This window comes from Telopea speciosissima, chromosome 2, assembly GCF_018873765.1.
Source record: "Telopea speciosissima isolate NSW1024214 ecotype Mountain lineage chromosome 2, Tspe_v1, whole genome shotgun sequence".
NCBI classification, from domain to species: domain Eukaryota; kingdom Viridiplantae; phylum Streptophyta; class Magnoliopsida; order Proteales; family Proteaceae; genus Telopea; species Telopea speciosissima.
This window is the reverse complement of record NC_057917.1, coordinates 78,815,796-78,830,025: the sequence shown is the minus strand read 5'-3', so window position 1 is coordinate 78,830,025 and position 14,230 is coordinate 78,815,796. Positions and strand designations below refer to the sequence as shown.

The 14,230-nt window shown below is 35.7% G+C and overlaps 1 protein-coding gene across 5 annotated transcripts in view; it reads right to left on the bottom strand.

Annotated features, from left to right (window-relative positions):
- LOC122651640 (lysine-specific demethylase JMJ18-like) overlaps positions 1-14,230 on the bottom strand; it is a 33,075-nt gene that overhangs the window by 9,806 nt on the left and 9,039 nt on the right. For 2 of the 5 annotated variants that reach the window (XM_043845110.1, XM_043845112.1), the window contains exons 2-4: positions 6,012-6,102; positions 3,188-3,506; positions 2,211-2,282 (exon numbers count right to left, since the gene is read on the bottom strand). In XM_043845110.1, the coding sequence (XP_043701045.1) occupies positions 2,211-2,282; positions 3,188-3,496 (381 nt within the window). In that variant the 5' untranslated portion in view covers positions 3,497-3,506; positions 6,012-6,102. Of the gene's footprint in view, positions 1-2,210; positions 2,283-3,187; positions 3,507-5,326; positions 5,783-6,011; positions 6,103-14,230 lie in introns of those variants that run through there. The other 3 variants (XM_043845111.1, XM_043845113.1, XM_043845114.1) reach the window with 3 other exon arrangements.

The window sequence follows — 14,230 nt, the reverse complement described above, 5'->3', positions numbered from 1 at the left end:
CTTCATCAATTGAAGACACCCCTCTAGTATCATGTTAACCATATCTCTGCCTTCATTCAACAGTGATTTGATTCCATTTCAATGGTCGGATTGACTTCTACCAGTGAGTTACTAATTCTGAATTTCGTTTCTAATTTTGAAATCCTGGTCTAACTCTACATCCAGCCATTGGTTTGGGCTGTAATTTTGAGAAGGCATTCCACACTTTATTCCTTACACTCGACAGGGCATCATTCCAATCAGAAAATTTAATTACTATTTCTGGAACCTGTTGGGTTTCTGGTTGTTCTAACAGTTAGCTGTCCTGCAATAGACCTGCATGTGATTCTTTTATTCCTTTGGCATCTAGACTTCATATTAAATTTTGTTGGGTGTTGTTAAGGCTGTAATGATTGGGTATTTTACTGCACTATTTCCTTGAAGAGTTTCTGTTATTTAAATTGCTGGGACTGGTAACATATTGGGACTGTTGACATGATTGGACAATCCTACTGTAAGGGATTAAGTTGCTTAACCGAACCCTAGCTTACATTACTCACTCCATCAAAGAGGATTATATTTAAAATCTAAGCAATAGTGAAGGGGTATGAAATACTCTGGTTTTTTGTCCAAACAACTAGGAAGCAACATTCACATCAAATGAATAGACCAGAATACAACCAAAACACAAAAGTTAGTTTCCTTGAATATTTAAAGAAAGCACAGCATATAGTGAGAAGAAAACTGTTTATTAAGCAAAGCTGGTGGTCTTGGATAATGGGTAATGTAGATCTAGATTGGAAGGGATCCAACTAGAAGCCAATAACCAGGATGTGATCTAAACAGATAGTTCGGCTAGGTCAAAATAGGTGATTTTAGTCAAATTAGGGTTAGTGTTTAGTGGGATCTAGGGTTTGATGGTAGGTTAGGTCAAATTGATGTTGGGGGGTCTTCCAGTGAAGGTTACGTTAAGAATTAATGGATGGAAGGGCCCGGGAATGAATTGGCAGCAAAGGAATGTGGTTAGGGTTTGGGTTTTGTAAAGAGGGAGATTTGAGATTTCTAGGGTTTAGAGTGGTCAGAAAGGAACCAGGCTTGGATCGAGTTCTCTATGGGGGCAGAGGAGAATTTGATCCAAATTTGGGGTGGTTTCTATGGCTGGAATGGACTGGGGAGATCTTAGGATTTTGGGAAAACAAGAAAAATAAAGGGGGATTTGGGATTTGGGATGTTTAGAGGATTAGAAGAAGAATGGATAGGGTCTGGGATGATTCAAACTCACTGTTGTTGAAGAATTTCTTGGACAACAGCTTGTTTGAATGAAGATCCTTGAAAGAAAAAAAATCAGAACTTGGACTTGCAAGAAAGCTTCAAAAGAACCACCCGGGCTTCCCACCGCAAGGTGTCAATCGGATCAAACACTGATTCCTTCAAACGATCCACCCGGGCTTCATACTGCAAGCTGTCAATTAGATCAAACACAAGACAAAAATCTTCACTAGAGAAGAAGACAAAAAGCTTTTCATTAATATCAAAATTCGCGTTCAATACTTGCTCCCCTTACAACCTATATAAAAAACTCAAAAATAGACTCCTACACTAAAAAAGAAAGGCTTAACCCAATCCAAACCTAAGTATGGAACCAAAACAACTAATCCCGTATGCAACCTAATTACCCATATTATAGGCCCATAAAAGTGGCCTATTGCATAGAAAACCCATGGGATCAAAGGCCCAACATGTATACAACCCAACCCTAGACTTATTCCTGAGCAAAGAAGCCCAATTTGGTGATAAATCTGCATCAATGGGCTCCATCGTCAAGTGCATAAGATATCAAATTCAAACTCATTGTTGTTGCACACGCACACACACACACAGGACTCCATATAAACCTGTTGAATCCATTCAGTATGTCCAAGACCCTTGGATGTGATAATTTTGTTTTATTTTATCAACATTGTATTGAAAGTACTAATGTTTTGTTTGAGCTAAACTTTTTTAATGCTTTACTATTCCTACTTTTTAAGTTTTTCATATTTTAGAGGTCTCACCAAAATTTCAGAGATAGCCACTGAATGAATTTAACAACTAGGGTTAGGGTTATCAGTATTCTACCCATGGGGTTTAACCAACAACAGGTATTCAGGTATAACTACATAAATATATAGCTACTATGCCCATTGAAAATAAATATAATATTTCATTACAAATCATCTGAGTCAGTATACCTTTCGGCTTCGAGGACTGCCTGAACATTCAATGGTGCCATCATTTCGCTGGTTGCGTCTCATCGTTCGGTCCTGAGTGAAAAGTTATAATGAGATACGTAATGGTTAACTTGTAAATTTATTCCCTATGTATGCTAAAATGCACCTTCGTTACAGAATCCATGATACCTATCATGATTTAGTAAATGTTTTGAAACCAAAGCCAGATGAAATCCAAAGGTCTAGTCAATCCTGCTCAACTATTGGGTCAAAGCAGATTTTTATATGGGAAACCAATTAACAGTCACCCTTACTTTTGGTAAGACAATAACTATAGTACAAACCACTTAACACATATCTCAATTATTAGACATGTTAAAGTTCCTAACAGGGACTATTAGCAACTTTGTAAACCCCTGTAAAGTACATGCTTAAAGAATAAATAAAGTAATAATTACAACATTAATTATTTGTAATTCTAATATCAATTACTATCTTATTCAACTAGGGTCAGATTTTGAAACTTAGAAAATGTGACTGTCCAACAAATAGGGGCCAACTAAATTTAGGACAGACACTGTTAAGGAACGCAAAAAATGCTCAATTATTTGTTGGGTCTTGAACTCGTCACTTGATTGACTGATATCTAAACAAAAACCATGACGTTGCACCTTGAGTCCAGCTTAACCATCCAAATAAGATGTTAAAATTTTAGAAACATAAAATTTTCCTTTAGGAGAAGATTTAAGACAGAAAAGAAGTATAAAGCATCAATTTCCTTAGGGATTTTCTTCAAAGAAACTTGAAGCATTATCTTCGAAAACTAAGAGTAGCTATTAAAGCTACCAAAATGTATTAAGCTGGAAATGAACATGAAAATATGATAACGATAGTTGGTAGCAGGTGACGTTAAGAAAATGTGAGTTGAAACACCGACTAAGCAACAACAATAGACATTGAAATATGGGAAAGCCATCTAATATAAATTTAAAAACAACCTTCATGGATTTCTGACTATCAGATTCCTCTTCAGAACTAATATCAAATACCCCATAATCTATCCAGTTTCTACACCGAAGTGATCGCTTAGCCTTCACTTCCTTACAACTGCTAGGCTCAGCATCCATTTTTACCAGTGGTATCTCGGTGGTCGCTTGACTCGCTTCCATGACATTACTGCTAGAAACTACTGAAGTAGTGTTGGATTCCCTACTCATGCTAAAGGGAGTATCATGCTGAAAACTTTCATGACTCGTGATTCCAGGATGTTCTTCTTTTAAACAACCATGGACACATTCTGTCCCCATTAATAATTGACTGTAAAAGGGAAAAATGCGAGAAAAAAAAAACCATAAACAAATGAAAAGTTTAAAATAGTACTGGAATTACAAGTAAAACACAATATCTCGTAGTGCATATGGTGGCAATGTGGCATGTAAAGAAGTCCTTAGAAAACTGATCCATTCACAATGGTAGTAGAGAAGTTCAAAAAACAAAATTGTAGAGTGAACCATAAAAGACCCTGTGAAATGAAACTCCTATCTGTGGTGCACAAACATCTGATGACTCAACTTACCTGAACCTATACCTCCTTTTACGAGGCTTACATGAACCCATCCCCCAAAACTGTAAATTTTTAAACCAGAAGACATATAACTTTTCTAATAATGAACCTCAACTAGGATGTATCTTACACTTAAAAATCTACAGCTACCACACATGAAATTCTCCGCCCAATTAGCATTCCAATTTTGGTCATCTATCTCACAGCAAACACTCTATTATAAGGCAATAAATTGTACTCACATCTAAAACCATTAAACACTTCCATATAAACCCAAATCGAGTTTAATGATTAAAAAAAAAGACCATTCTCAACTGTTGTTTTCTTCCTTTCCCATCCTGTCATTATGTGGTTAAATTTTTCAAACTTCATAAGCAGCAGCCAATAAAGTATGAAAAATCACAAAGAAAGTGAGGAATGAAATTTAGGTAAAAAACGTGTTGGGATTAATAATCCCACATTAGAAAACTCTGGGACCTTGGATGCCATCATATACTGGTTGAGACTCTCCATCTAAAATCTTAAGCCTTTAAGTTAAACTTCTTTAACCTGGTATCCACTACATTAATAATACATTTATGTATGGTCACTCAAAAGAAGGGCCACACATGCCATATGACTACCACCCAAAAAAGGGGGCAACACATAAGGGAGAGTGTTGGGATTAATCCCATATTGGAAAACTCCAAGACCTTAGATGCGTTCATATATAAGTTGAGTCTCTCCACTTAATAGCTTAAGCTTTTGTGTTAGTTTTCTTCAACAAAACCATTACAATATTGCCATATAAATCACAGCAGAGTTTGATTAACATGAGCGCTCACACTACTGTTTTTTCCTCCTCTCCAACAATGTCCATTAAAGGGTCTCTATCAGGGTAGGATTGAATTTTTCAGACTGTCACACAGGCCCTACTAAGAATTAGACTGTGTATCTTAGCCAACGTTACGAGGGTACAGTAAGCACGAAACCAGAAGATTACTTGATCCGCAGGGAATGAATCTAAAATGCTAAAACTATAGTTGTTCCATGTGAAACAAGAACCCCTAGCTTAATCTATCAAACATATCTACACATAATGCTAAATTCAGGGCATTATTTTCCGTCCTGCACTGGATGACCCAACTAGAGTCTACAATCCTGCAGTATGACAAAGGGTGGCCTTGGTTAATTTATTCTTACCTTGCAATATAACATAAGATGACTAGAGAAACAACGTAATATTTTCAAAATCCTTCTGATAATAGAATGGACCTATTTTCATCAGAAAGAGCACAAGCATAAATATTAGATCTTTAATTTATTTCAGACTTAATTCCAAAATTAGAACAAAAGATCTTATCAAGTACAGCACATGTAAACCGATCTTGGATCTAACTGGATGCAATGTTAAGTTCTAATCTAAATGAGGAATTCCACATCACTAGTAGAAAACTTTGAAAGAATGAGGGCTATACAGTAGATAGAAACATATATGTACTTGAATCCCAGGCGAATGTCTCAACCAGGAAATCTTCCATGAAACCCCTAGATAGATTGTTATATCTGAACAGGGACGTAGAAGAAAACTAACCTCTACAACACAGAATCCTGCTTTTCTGCAAAAACTGTTCTATTGACTGGAAGAAATCACGAAACCTAACTCTCACTCTCTCAATTTGTGAGGAAACAAACAGCCACTATCCTGAGCGACCAAAATCAATTCACAGAAGATACATAATTTTAAAACTGCCAGAGAAGAAGTTCCAGCATTAAATCCCAGACAAGGAGAAGGTAAAAAGAGGGAGGAGAAAGTTGCAACCTCAGAAATTAACAAAATATGCTCTCAATATCTAAAAACCGTCAAATATCAAAACCCAACTATCCAAAAAGGAAACCCCTTTTGCTATCAGGACATATCACCCTATGAAATCCAACAACCAAAAAGGGTCAATTCAAACCAGAGATCAACCAAATCTGGTCATCCAAACCCAAGCACGAAAAATCTAAACATTCAGTCAAATCTTGAATCAATGTAAAGATAAATAAACAATTTAGAAACGAAATTATTACACAAAAACAATACCCAAAACTGGCAGACTTGACCACCCAAAATTCTACAAATTAAATAAAAAATACGAAGACTGAACAACCATTATACAGCAAACCCATTTGCTCAATTTGTCCAATATATTTCATTTAAAGGAAATACAGATAACCCATAAAGATTAAATTTAAAAAAAAAATTACAATGGAAACTGCCCAAGAAAGAAAGATACCTTAAAAGCGGCTAAATTTCCACATTAGATGAAGCCCTGTTGCACCCTTCTTCCTCACTTTCTCTCTTTTCTATATTGAAACATACACGTAATATTTATAATATAAAAAAAAATTTATGTAAAGGAGGTTGGATTGTGACCCCTTGTGCAGGAAGGAAGTTGGTATTCTCTGTTGGGCAGATAGAGTAAGAGACAGAGAGAGACACAGAGGAGAAGAAAGAGAGAAACCAAGGGTTAACTAACGAGGCTTACAGGGACGCACTACTTGACGGAAATCGATGAAAGCCACTCTAAGGAGTCTAAGCACAACCAAGAGGTCTCTTTGTAGTAAGAGATCTCTCTCTCTCTCTCTCTCTCTCTCTCTCTCTCTCTTTAAAATTCTCTTCTCGATGTATAATACTATAAAGTATAAACTATAAACTGTCTATACCTTCCCTTCTTCATTTAAAAAATAAAAAATAAATTTAAGAAAAGCTGAAAAAGGTGACCGCTTTGTCTATTTTGCCCTTGATTATTTTTAGAACTACGGACATGCCCTTATACGTGTTCCATTCGATTCTCTTTAACGTGTTTGACTTTAGGGATTCTCTGTATTGGTCAAACTCAGAACTTCATGCGGACTGTTTGGATGCAGGGTGATGACTAAAACACAAAAATACGGACAACTGTAACCTGCTTTTTCCCTTAGGTGGCAAGGTTTTGGTTTGGTTGGACCAGAAAAAGCTGGCCCAGATTGGAATAAAAGGTGGGTTTCGTCCTTTCTGGTAGATTGGATGGGCCTGGGTGATCCAGGTTGGTTGGCCGGTCCAGTCTTTTCTTCTTTTTTCTTCTTTAGGATATACATGCAAGGACCCAGGTTGGATCAGCTGAAGATACCAATCTAAAGGCTGGGATTAAGGAATAAATGTGGGTTTGGACCTTTGGGTAGATTGGTTGGACCAGGCGGCTTGGTTTAGAAGTAGCCATTACCGAAGCCTTAACCTTTTCTTTTTCCTTCCTTTATTATCTTTTCTTTTTAGGCCATGTTTGGATGCCAAAAAAGTATAGCCAAAAAAAAAAAAAAAAAAGATAGAATACTTCAGCTGAAACCTGGACAGTTAAGGATGTGGAGATGCACGTGTCCATAGTTTGGAAGCCAGCAATGGTGTGGTCCGTGTGGAGATGCACGCGCCCATAGTTTCTCAATACAATGAGTAAGTGCTGAAACCTAGACAGTTGAGGATTTGATTGTACTTGTGGATGCCAATTAGGATTTGTGAATCTCTCATTGGTTATAATGAAACTGATGTTATTACGATGTTGCCCTCCTTCGTACAATAGGAGTGATCTAATTATCTGTCACGTGAGAGAAAAATCTAAACTTTTGTTTTTTCAATGGGAGAATGTTCGGCCGCAGCCTGCCAGGCACATGGGCAGTCTGTGCAGGGGCAGGTTGGTCATTGCACCCACCCCATGTGCCTAAGCACAACCTGCGCTGTAGCATAGAGAACAACGCCCCTTTTTTAATACTAAGCCCCACTCACAAGTCACAAGGAAACATTAAGGGGCCCCATTGAACCACACTATTATATTACTACTACTATTGTAAGAAGGGTCGGGGTAGAAGGGATCTTTATTTGCTCCATTTTTCAGTCTGGTCCATTTCCCAAGTCCATCTAATAGGGGGTAAAAATGACCACCCTATCCCTGTCCGAACACATTGCTCGAGTGGGATCCACCCCCTATTAGAGGGACTTGGGGAACTAGACCAGGCAGGAAATGGAGCAAATAATTTTCTAGGTAGCAGGTTCGAACTCTCGAAAAACTTAACACTAAAGTGCTAGACCCAATTATACAATCAAACACATTTATATAAAGAACAAGAGAGAGTTTCCTACAAGGGCAGTGTAAGAACTAAGAAAGAATCTACACACTACCACTAATGATGATAGAAAATTGTATCATCCATCATGGTCAAAATGGGAAAGAAATGTCATTCCGGGTCCTTATTGTTTATTATGTGAGGAGGATATGAAGGAATTTGTACAATGTAGTTATCTTTTTCCCATAAAGAATATCTTAATATTATGACCAACTGATCTTTTTTCCCATAAAGAATATCCTAATATTAGAACCAATTGAATCCATTATCCACACATGTGTCAGTTGCAAGTCGGATTTCCACCTGAGGCTATGTTTTGATGTCAAGAGAAAAAAAAGAAAACAAAACATTTAAAAAATATTGAAAAGATACACATAAATCAATTGTTGGATCAACTCTTTAGGAAAGAGATAGCACATAAATCAATCATTCCATCATTATAATTTTTGTCTCATTATATATATTTTTTTCTTTTCTTTTCTTGGCATCCAAATGTAGTCTAGAGGTTCTATTTTTATTTTTTGGGTGAAAACTAAAGGTTCCATTAGGTTGCAAGGGAATTGAAATTTAATATTTTATCAAGAAATAAAATATATTTTACATGAAAAATCTTTCATGATATTTTGATTGAAAGGCAATTTAAATATCTCTTTAGGAAATACATATTTCCCTTCATTTCCCTTGCAAACAGACAAAGCCAAACTGTTCCGAGAACACAATCGCAAATAAACAATTCAATTTTTGCACTACAGAAGTGTTCCCATCATATTATTGGAACGTCTTCAGACTAGGTCTATATCTCTTGAAATCTTCTTCTCTCATACCTCCTCCTCATCAATTGCGTACAATATCGTAAACTTCTATCTTCCTAAATTAAATTAGAGAAAATGCTGGTCATTCTACTAGTATAATACTCTCCTCCTTGACATGTGAGCCTCTTATATATGAACCGTCTTCCCAAGTTTACAAATTTGTCAATTTTCGTTTAGATCTTAGTGTTACTTACACATTATTATTTCTTATGTTAGGATTCCCATCAATTACTACTTATAATTTCCAAATTTCACTTCCAAATGGCAAAAATAGATCCCATGCTTGGAAAACCTCTTCAAGTTGGCTGACCTTACACACACCATTTTGTGGCCCTAAAAGTCAGTTAACCTTTGGGGTGCTGGCGTGTGGTTTTGTGTGTTTACCAATATAAAAAAAAAGAAGCTAGCTGACCTAAACAAAATTTAAGAAGCTTTCAACATATGCTTTATCTTTGGGGGAGTATTCTTTATCTGGGAGCAGAATATGCGCTAGCACCTTCCACAAATTCATACTTAAGGTTATCAATTTAGAATTGAAATTGAAAGTCAACCCTTAAAATGAATCTGCAAAAAATCGAATGGGTTTTGATTTTAGAAATAAAAATTTACTCAATTTAAAAAAAAAAGGTAAAAATCAACAATATGAATCAAATCGGAGTAAATCAAATAAAAATGAACCTAAATAAAGAAAACATATATGATTCGAATAAAATGAATAGTTTAAACCAAAATATCAAAAGTGTATGAGTTGAATTAAACATGTACATGAAAGTTGAAATCAAACTGAATCAAACAAGTTTCATTTTGATTTTAGTTTTTTTAATCTGTATAATTGATTTTTATATTGTATCATGAAACTGTGTTGTATGATGTGTATTAATTGCTGCACTTTTCTACTAATACTGGTTTGTATATATTGAAAATAAGAAGAGGACCTCCTAGAATGTGGTTCCTAGGACATTGCTTGTTTTAGAATCACGGGCAACCAAAAGTAACCCTAGAATAGTCATGAGAAGACTTATTTTAAAGGATAGTCTCCTTAATGTCACTCTTTAATACTATTAGCAACCAAAAGAAGCCCTAGAGCTGCCATGTGGAGACTTATTTCAAGGGGTAACCTCTTTAACACCACTCTTTAATATACACAAAGCAGGTTGATACAATTATCTTGTATAAATATAAATTATTATGATATATGAAAAGAATGGTAAAAAATAGATAATGGTATTCATGCGCGGGATATTCTCTCGTCTATTCCATCATAAAGGAAGGGTGGGGATGTTGTTTTCTTTTCCCCAAGAAAGAAGTGTGCAAAGAATTGGATTCTATCTATAATCGATTATGGAATAATGAACATAGTGATAAGAAAAAATGTCATTTAATTGGTTGGGACAAGATTTGTCAACATCCTAAAGTTGGTAGTTTTGGAATTAGAAAATCATTTGTGCATAACAAAGCCTTGATCCTAAAACTAGGATAGCGGCCTATTACAGAATCTAATTCCATTTGGGCTAGAATTTTAAAAGTCAAATATTTTTCAAAAACCTCTATTTTTTATCCCAAAACAATTGCAAAACGATACTCATGGACTTGGAATAGCATTGCTTCTGTTTTACTAGACTTGAAAAACATGGTGTTTCGTCAAGTGGGGAATGGTAAGTCCACTTCATGTTGGGTTGATCCCTGGATACCTTCACCCACAGGTAATTTCTTAGCCAACATCAGGAACTGTAATATTAATTATAATACTGTTCAGGATTTACTTTCTAATAATGCTTGGAATCATACTTCACTTTTCTCCTGCTTTTCTTTACTTATTACAAATAATGTTCTTAAACTCACTCTATCAGACTCTGATGCTTGTTGGAGATGCCCCCTTTCGAGAAATGGGTTGTTTTCAACAAAGATCACTGCCAACTTCCTTTCATCTCCAATAAATTATAGCCCCATAGTATCCAAATGGTGGAATTTTTTTTGGAAAATTAATATTCATTTTTGGTTTAAAATCTTATTTTGGCATGTCTCACATGTAGGGATCCCTGTCCGAGCCTTTTTTTCGAAATGGATGCCTGAGCCTACATCTGTTTTCCGTGGTTCTGTCAATGAATCCATATGACATCTTTTCTTATCATGTGATTGGACTAAGCGTATATGGGCTTTTGGTCCTATTGGACTGAGAATTGAACATCTCACAGCCCCCACTATTACTGACCTCTATGCTTCTATCCTTGAAGCCCATGCATCCGATAAGCACTCTATGAGTTGGTCCTTCTCTGTTTTTATTGTAAATTGCTATTTCATTTGGAATGGAAGGAATAAAGTAATTTTAGGTACTTCTATGACTGACCCTATGTTGATATTTCAGGACGTTTTAAAATGGCTATCTGTTATAAATATTCACCCTCCAGCTAGAGGTTCATCTGATTTGAATTATACACAAAACACACTCTCTCTTTCTTTCTCAAAATTATCTGCTAATATCAAAATGAATTTATCTGATTTAATTGGTGCAAACATATATGAACCAGCCCTTAGAATAACCAGCTGGACTTTTAACACTTTGCTAGATGAACAAAGTAAGCTAACAGATGTAGGTGAACTTGCTACTCATGATGAACGGAAGCAGAACTTTTTGAGATTCTCAAAGGATGGAAATGCACTCAAGAAGCAAGAATTATGATCAATCAAGTGTAGTTTTGTAATAGATACCTATGTAAATATTTTAAACCAACAAACTACCTTAAATTACCTTGGAATCTTCTCAGACCTTTCTTAGAATTAGTAGAAGCTATTGATAACGTCTCTAGTATTCCTTTTCAGTTAGTTTGATTATCAAAACTATATCAAGTCTAACCTTTTGTAGTTTTGTTCAGTTTTTAATAATATTTTTTTTTTCCATTAAAAAAAAGGGTGGGGATGTTATCGTCATTTTGGATGGACATTTATACTCATCTGACTTCTCTAAATGTTGACCGTGCACATACACGACCATACATACAAACTTTAGCCTAAAAAAGATTATCTATAAATTTGTCAAAATGTATCTTAGTTAAAAAAACTGACGTATATTAATAATAAGCAAAAATGATCTCTATGTTGCAAGTATCATGCATTCTCTATATGAACCATGCGCCATCTTCCATGCCCTCATTGGTTTGGCATGAGAGATTCCATTCCACACTAGCAATGTGTCAATCCATTGCTCTAACAATAATTACAAAGTCAAATAAATTATGAGTATTTTATACATCAATTTTATCATAGTATTTAGTATTAAAAAAATTGTTTACCAAAAAAAATATATATTAAAAAAACAGTAACACTTGTGTCGAACAATTCATTACCCTAATGATAAAATGATGTTGGGAACATCATGTCTAAAATATCTGGACCCCACTAAACACTACCTCATAAAATCTCTTCATTTAGAATGACTTCGAGGTAGGATTAGTTGCATCAAAAGATTATTCCTACCCACAAAAGAAAAGGGAAGGCGATAAAAAATTAAAAAAATTAAAAAAATTAAAAAATAAAAGAAATAAAAAAACCTTCGTATATTTAATGGACTTAAGCCCACCCCAATTGGCTAACAAGCCTAACATTGGTTAAGCAATAGAGAGGACCCACGGCCCATTATCCACTCTTACTTATAATCCCTAAGTTAAATTTACTGGGTTAAAAGAATACCACGTGGCCCGAAAAATATACGATCACCACTAGAAAGATGAAATTTCCTTCCTTCCTTGACCCATCTTTCTCTACTTCTGTCTCAGACTCTTCAATGGCTCGATGGCTCGCCATTGCAGGTATTCTTGCGAGACTGCAGCTAAAAACCTAGAACGGATTATAAATTTCCTCAGACCTTACAGACCTCTATATGACGCTCATGTGGTCGATTTCTTCAAGGTTTACGCTTTTGCTCCAGTATTGTATATCTGGATTCCTCTGTGAAACCTTTGTTGCCCACCACTCATCTTCAAATTGCTTGCATGATAGGTTATGGGAATCTGTTGATGAGAAGTGGATGGAATGCCTTCGCAGAGAACATGTGGACAATCTTCTCAAAATTCCGTCTCTAGGTTGATCTCTAACTTCAGACCTGATTTTTTATTTTTTGGATTCTTAATTTTTTTCTTTACTACTCCCTCCAAGAAAATAAATTTTGGTAACATATTATTCACTGCCACTCTTATATAAATGATTTTTCTAAAGGACTAGCTGAAAGAAGCTAAGATTGGGAAGTCTTCTACTTGCAGCTCATTTTGTATTTTTCGCTTTGTGTTTCACCAATAAGTTGTACAAGGGGTTAAATGAAAGTTGCTATGACTTAATGACTGCTTAGCTTGTCTATCTCCTAGTGACTACTTAAATGAGTTATTTTTCACCTTGATTCTCTTTATGCTGTGTTCATGGACCATTGTCAGGCCATTGTCAATAGATTGGAGCTTGTGATCCATCCTATTGCACCTAATATTAAAAAATCCACAGGAAATGATCCATTTGCACTGAGCAACTAATGTTGAACTGGATATCCTAATGCAACTAGGATTAGAAAATTCAAGGTGTATTCTGACAATTATCATACTGGAAACAGGATTAGCAAAATGTTCTCCAACTAGGAATAGGGAAAGAACAAGAGATGAGCAAAACAGAAAAGGTTCAACATTTTCAGAAAGCAGGATCATAAGGAAGATGGAGAAATTCAATAGCTTCAAAATAGAATTCAGATTAGGCTGAGACTTAGTTTTGTAATACTGAAGTGAACCTTGTGGTATAGGTAAGATTGCAATTAAAATGGTGCAATTTTTCCAGAGTGTGATACCGCTAAATTAGTGTATGCAAAGGAGAGGGCTTAAATGGAGTTTAGGGAATTCTCTTATCTTGAATAATTAAGGATTTAATGTTCGTTCTTTTTTCTCTTCTCAGGACCTGCTTCTTTTGGCCTGATCCTTGTAGTTTTCTTTTCATTTCCATAAAATCTAGATTGTTGCTTGGGATCCATTTTGCTTGCCATTAAGGGCCTGTTTGATAACATTTCTATTCCATAGAAATATTTCTGAGTCAGAATTTTTTTTTGTTTCTCTTCTTGGGTAGTATTTATGCAATTTAGAAATGCATTTGGTTACATGGAAACACTTCTCTCTTTCCCCCTCCTCCTTGCCCTCTTCTCTCTCCCATTTTCACTAGCAACCTTCTCGGACGAATGACAAGAGTGGAAGCAATAGCATCTTCTTCGTCTCCCAAACCGAGACCTTCTCTCTAGAAGCCTCCAGGGATGTCTCAGCCCAGAGACATGGGTAACACTCACTCAGCTTCAAGCAATCCTCGTTTCTTTTCTGCGAGTATGTAACTCTTCCCTGCATTTTATTTGCCCTTGCTCTCTGTTCTCCTCATTTCAATGTTACACATTCTCTCCTTCAGAGCTTTCACGCAGAAGGAACTCAAAGATCTCAAATCCCTTTTCATATCTTTTGAAGCCAATTGCAAACAATGCTCAATACATTTCTCCCTCTGTTTTTTGGTTAGAATCCCCATTCCACCTGTTA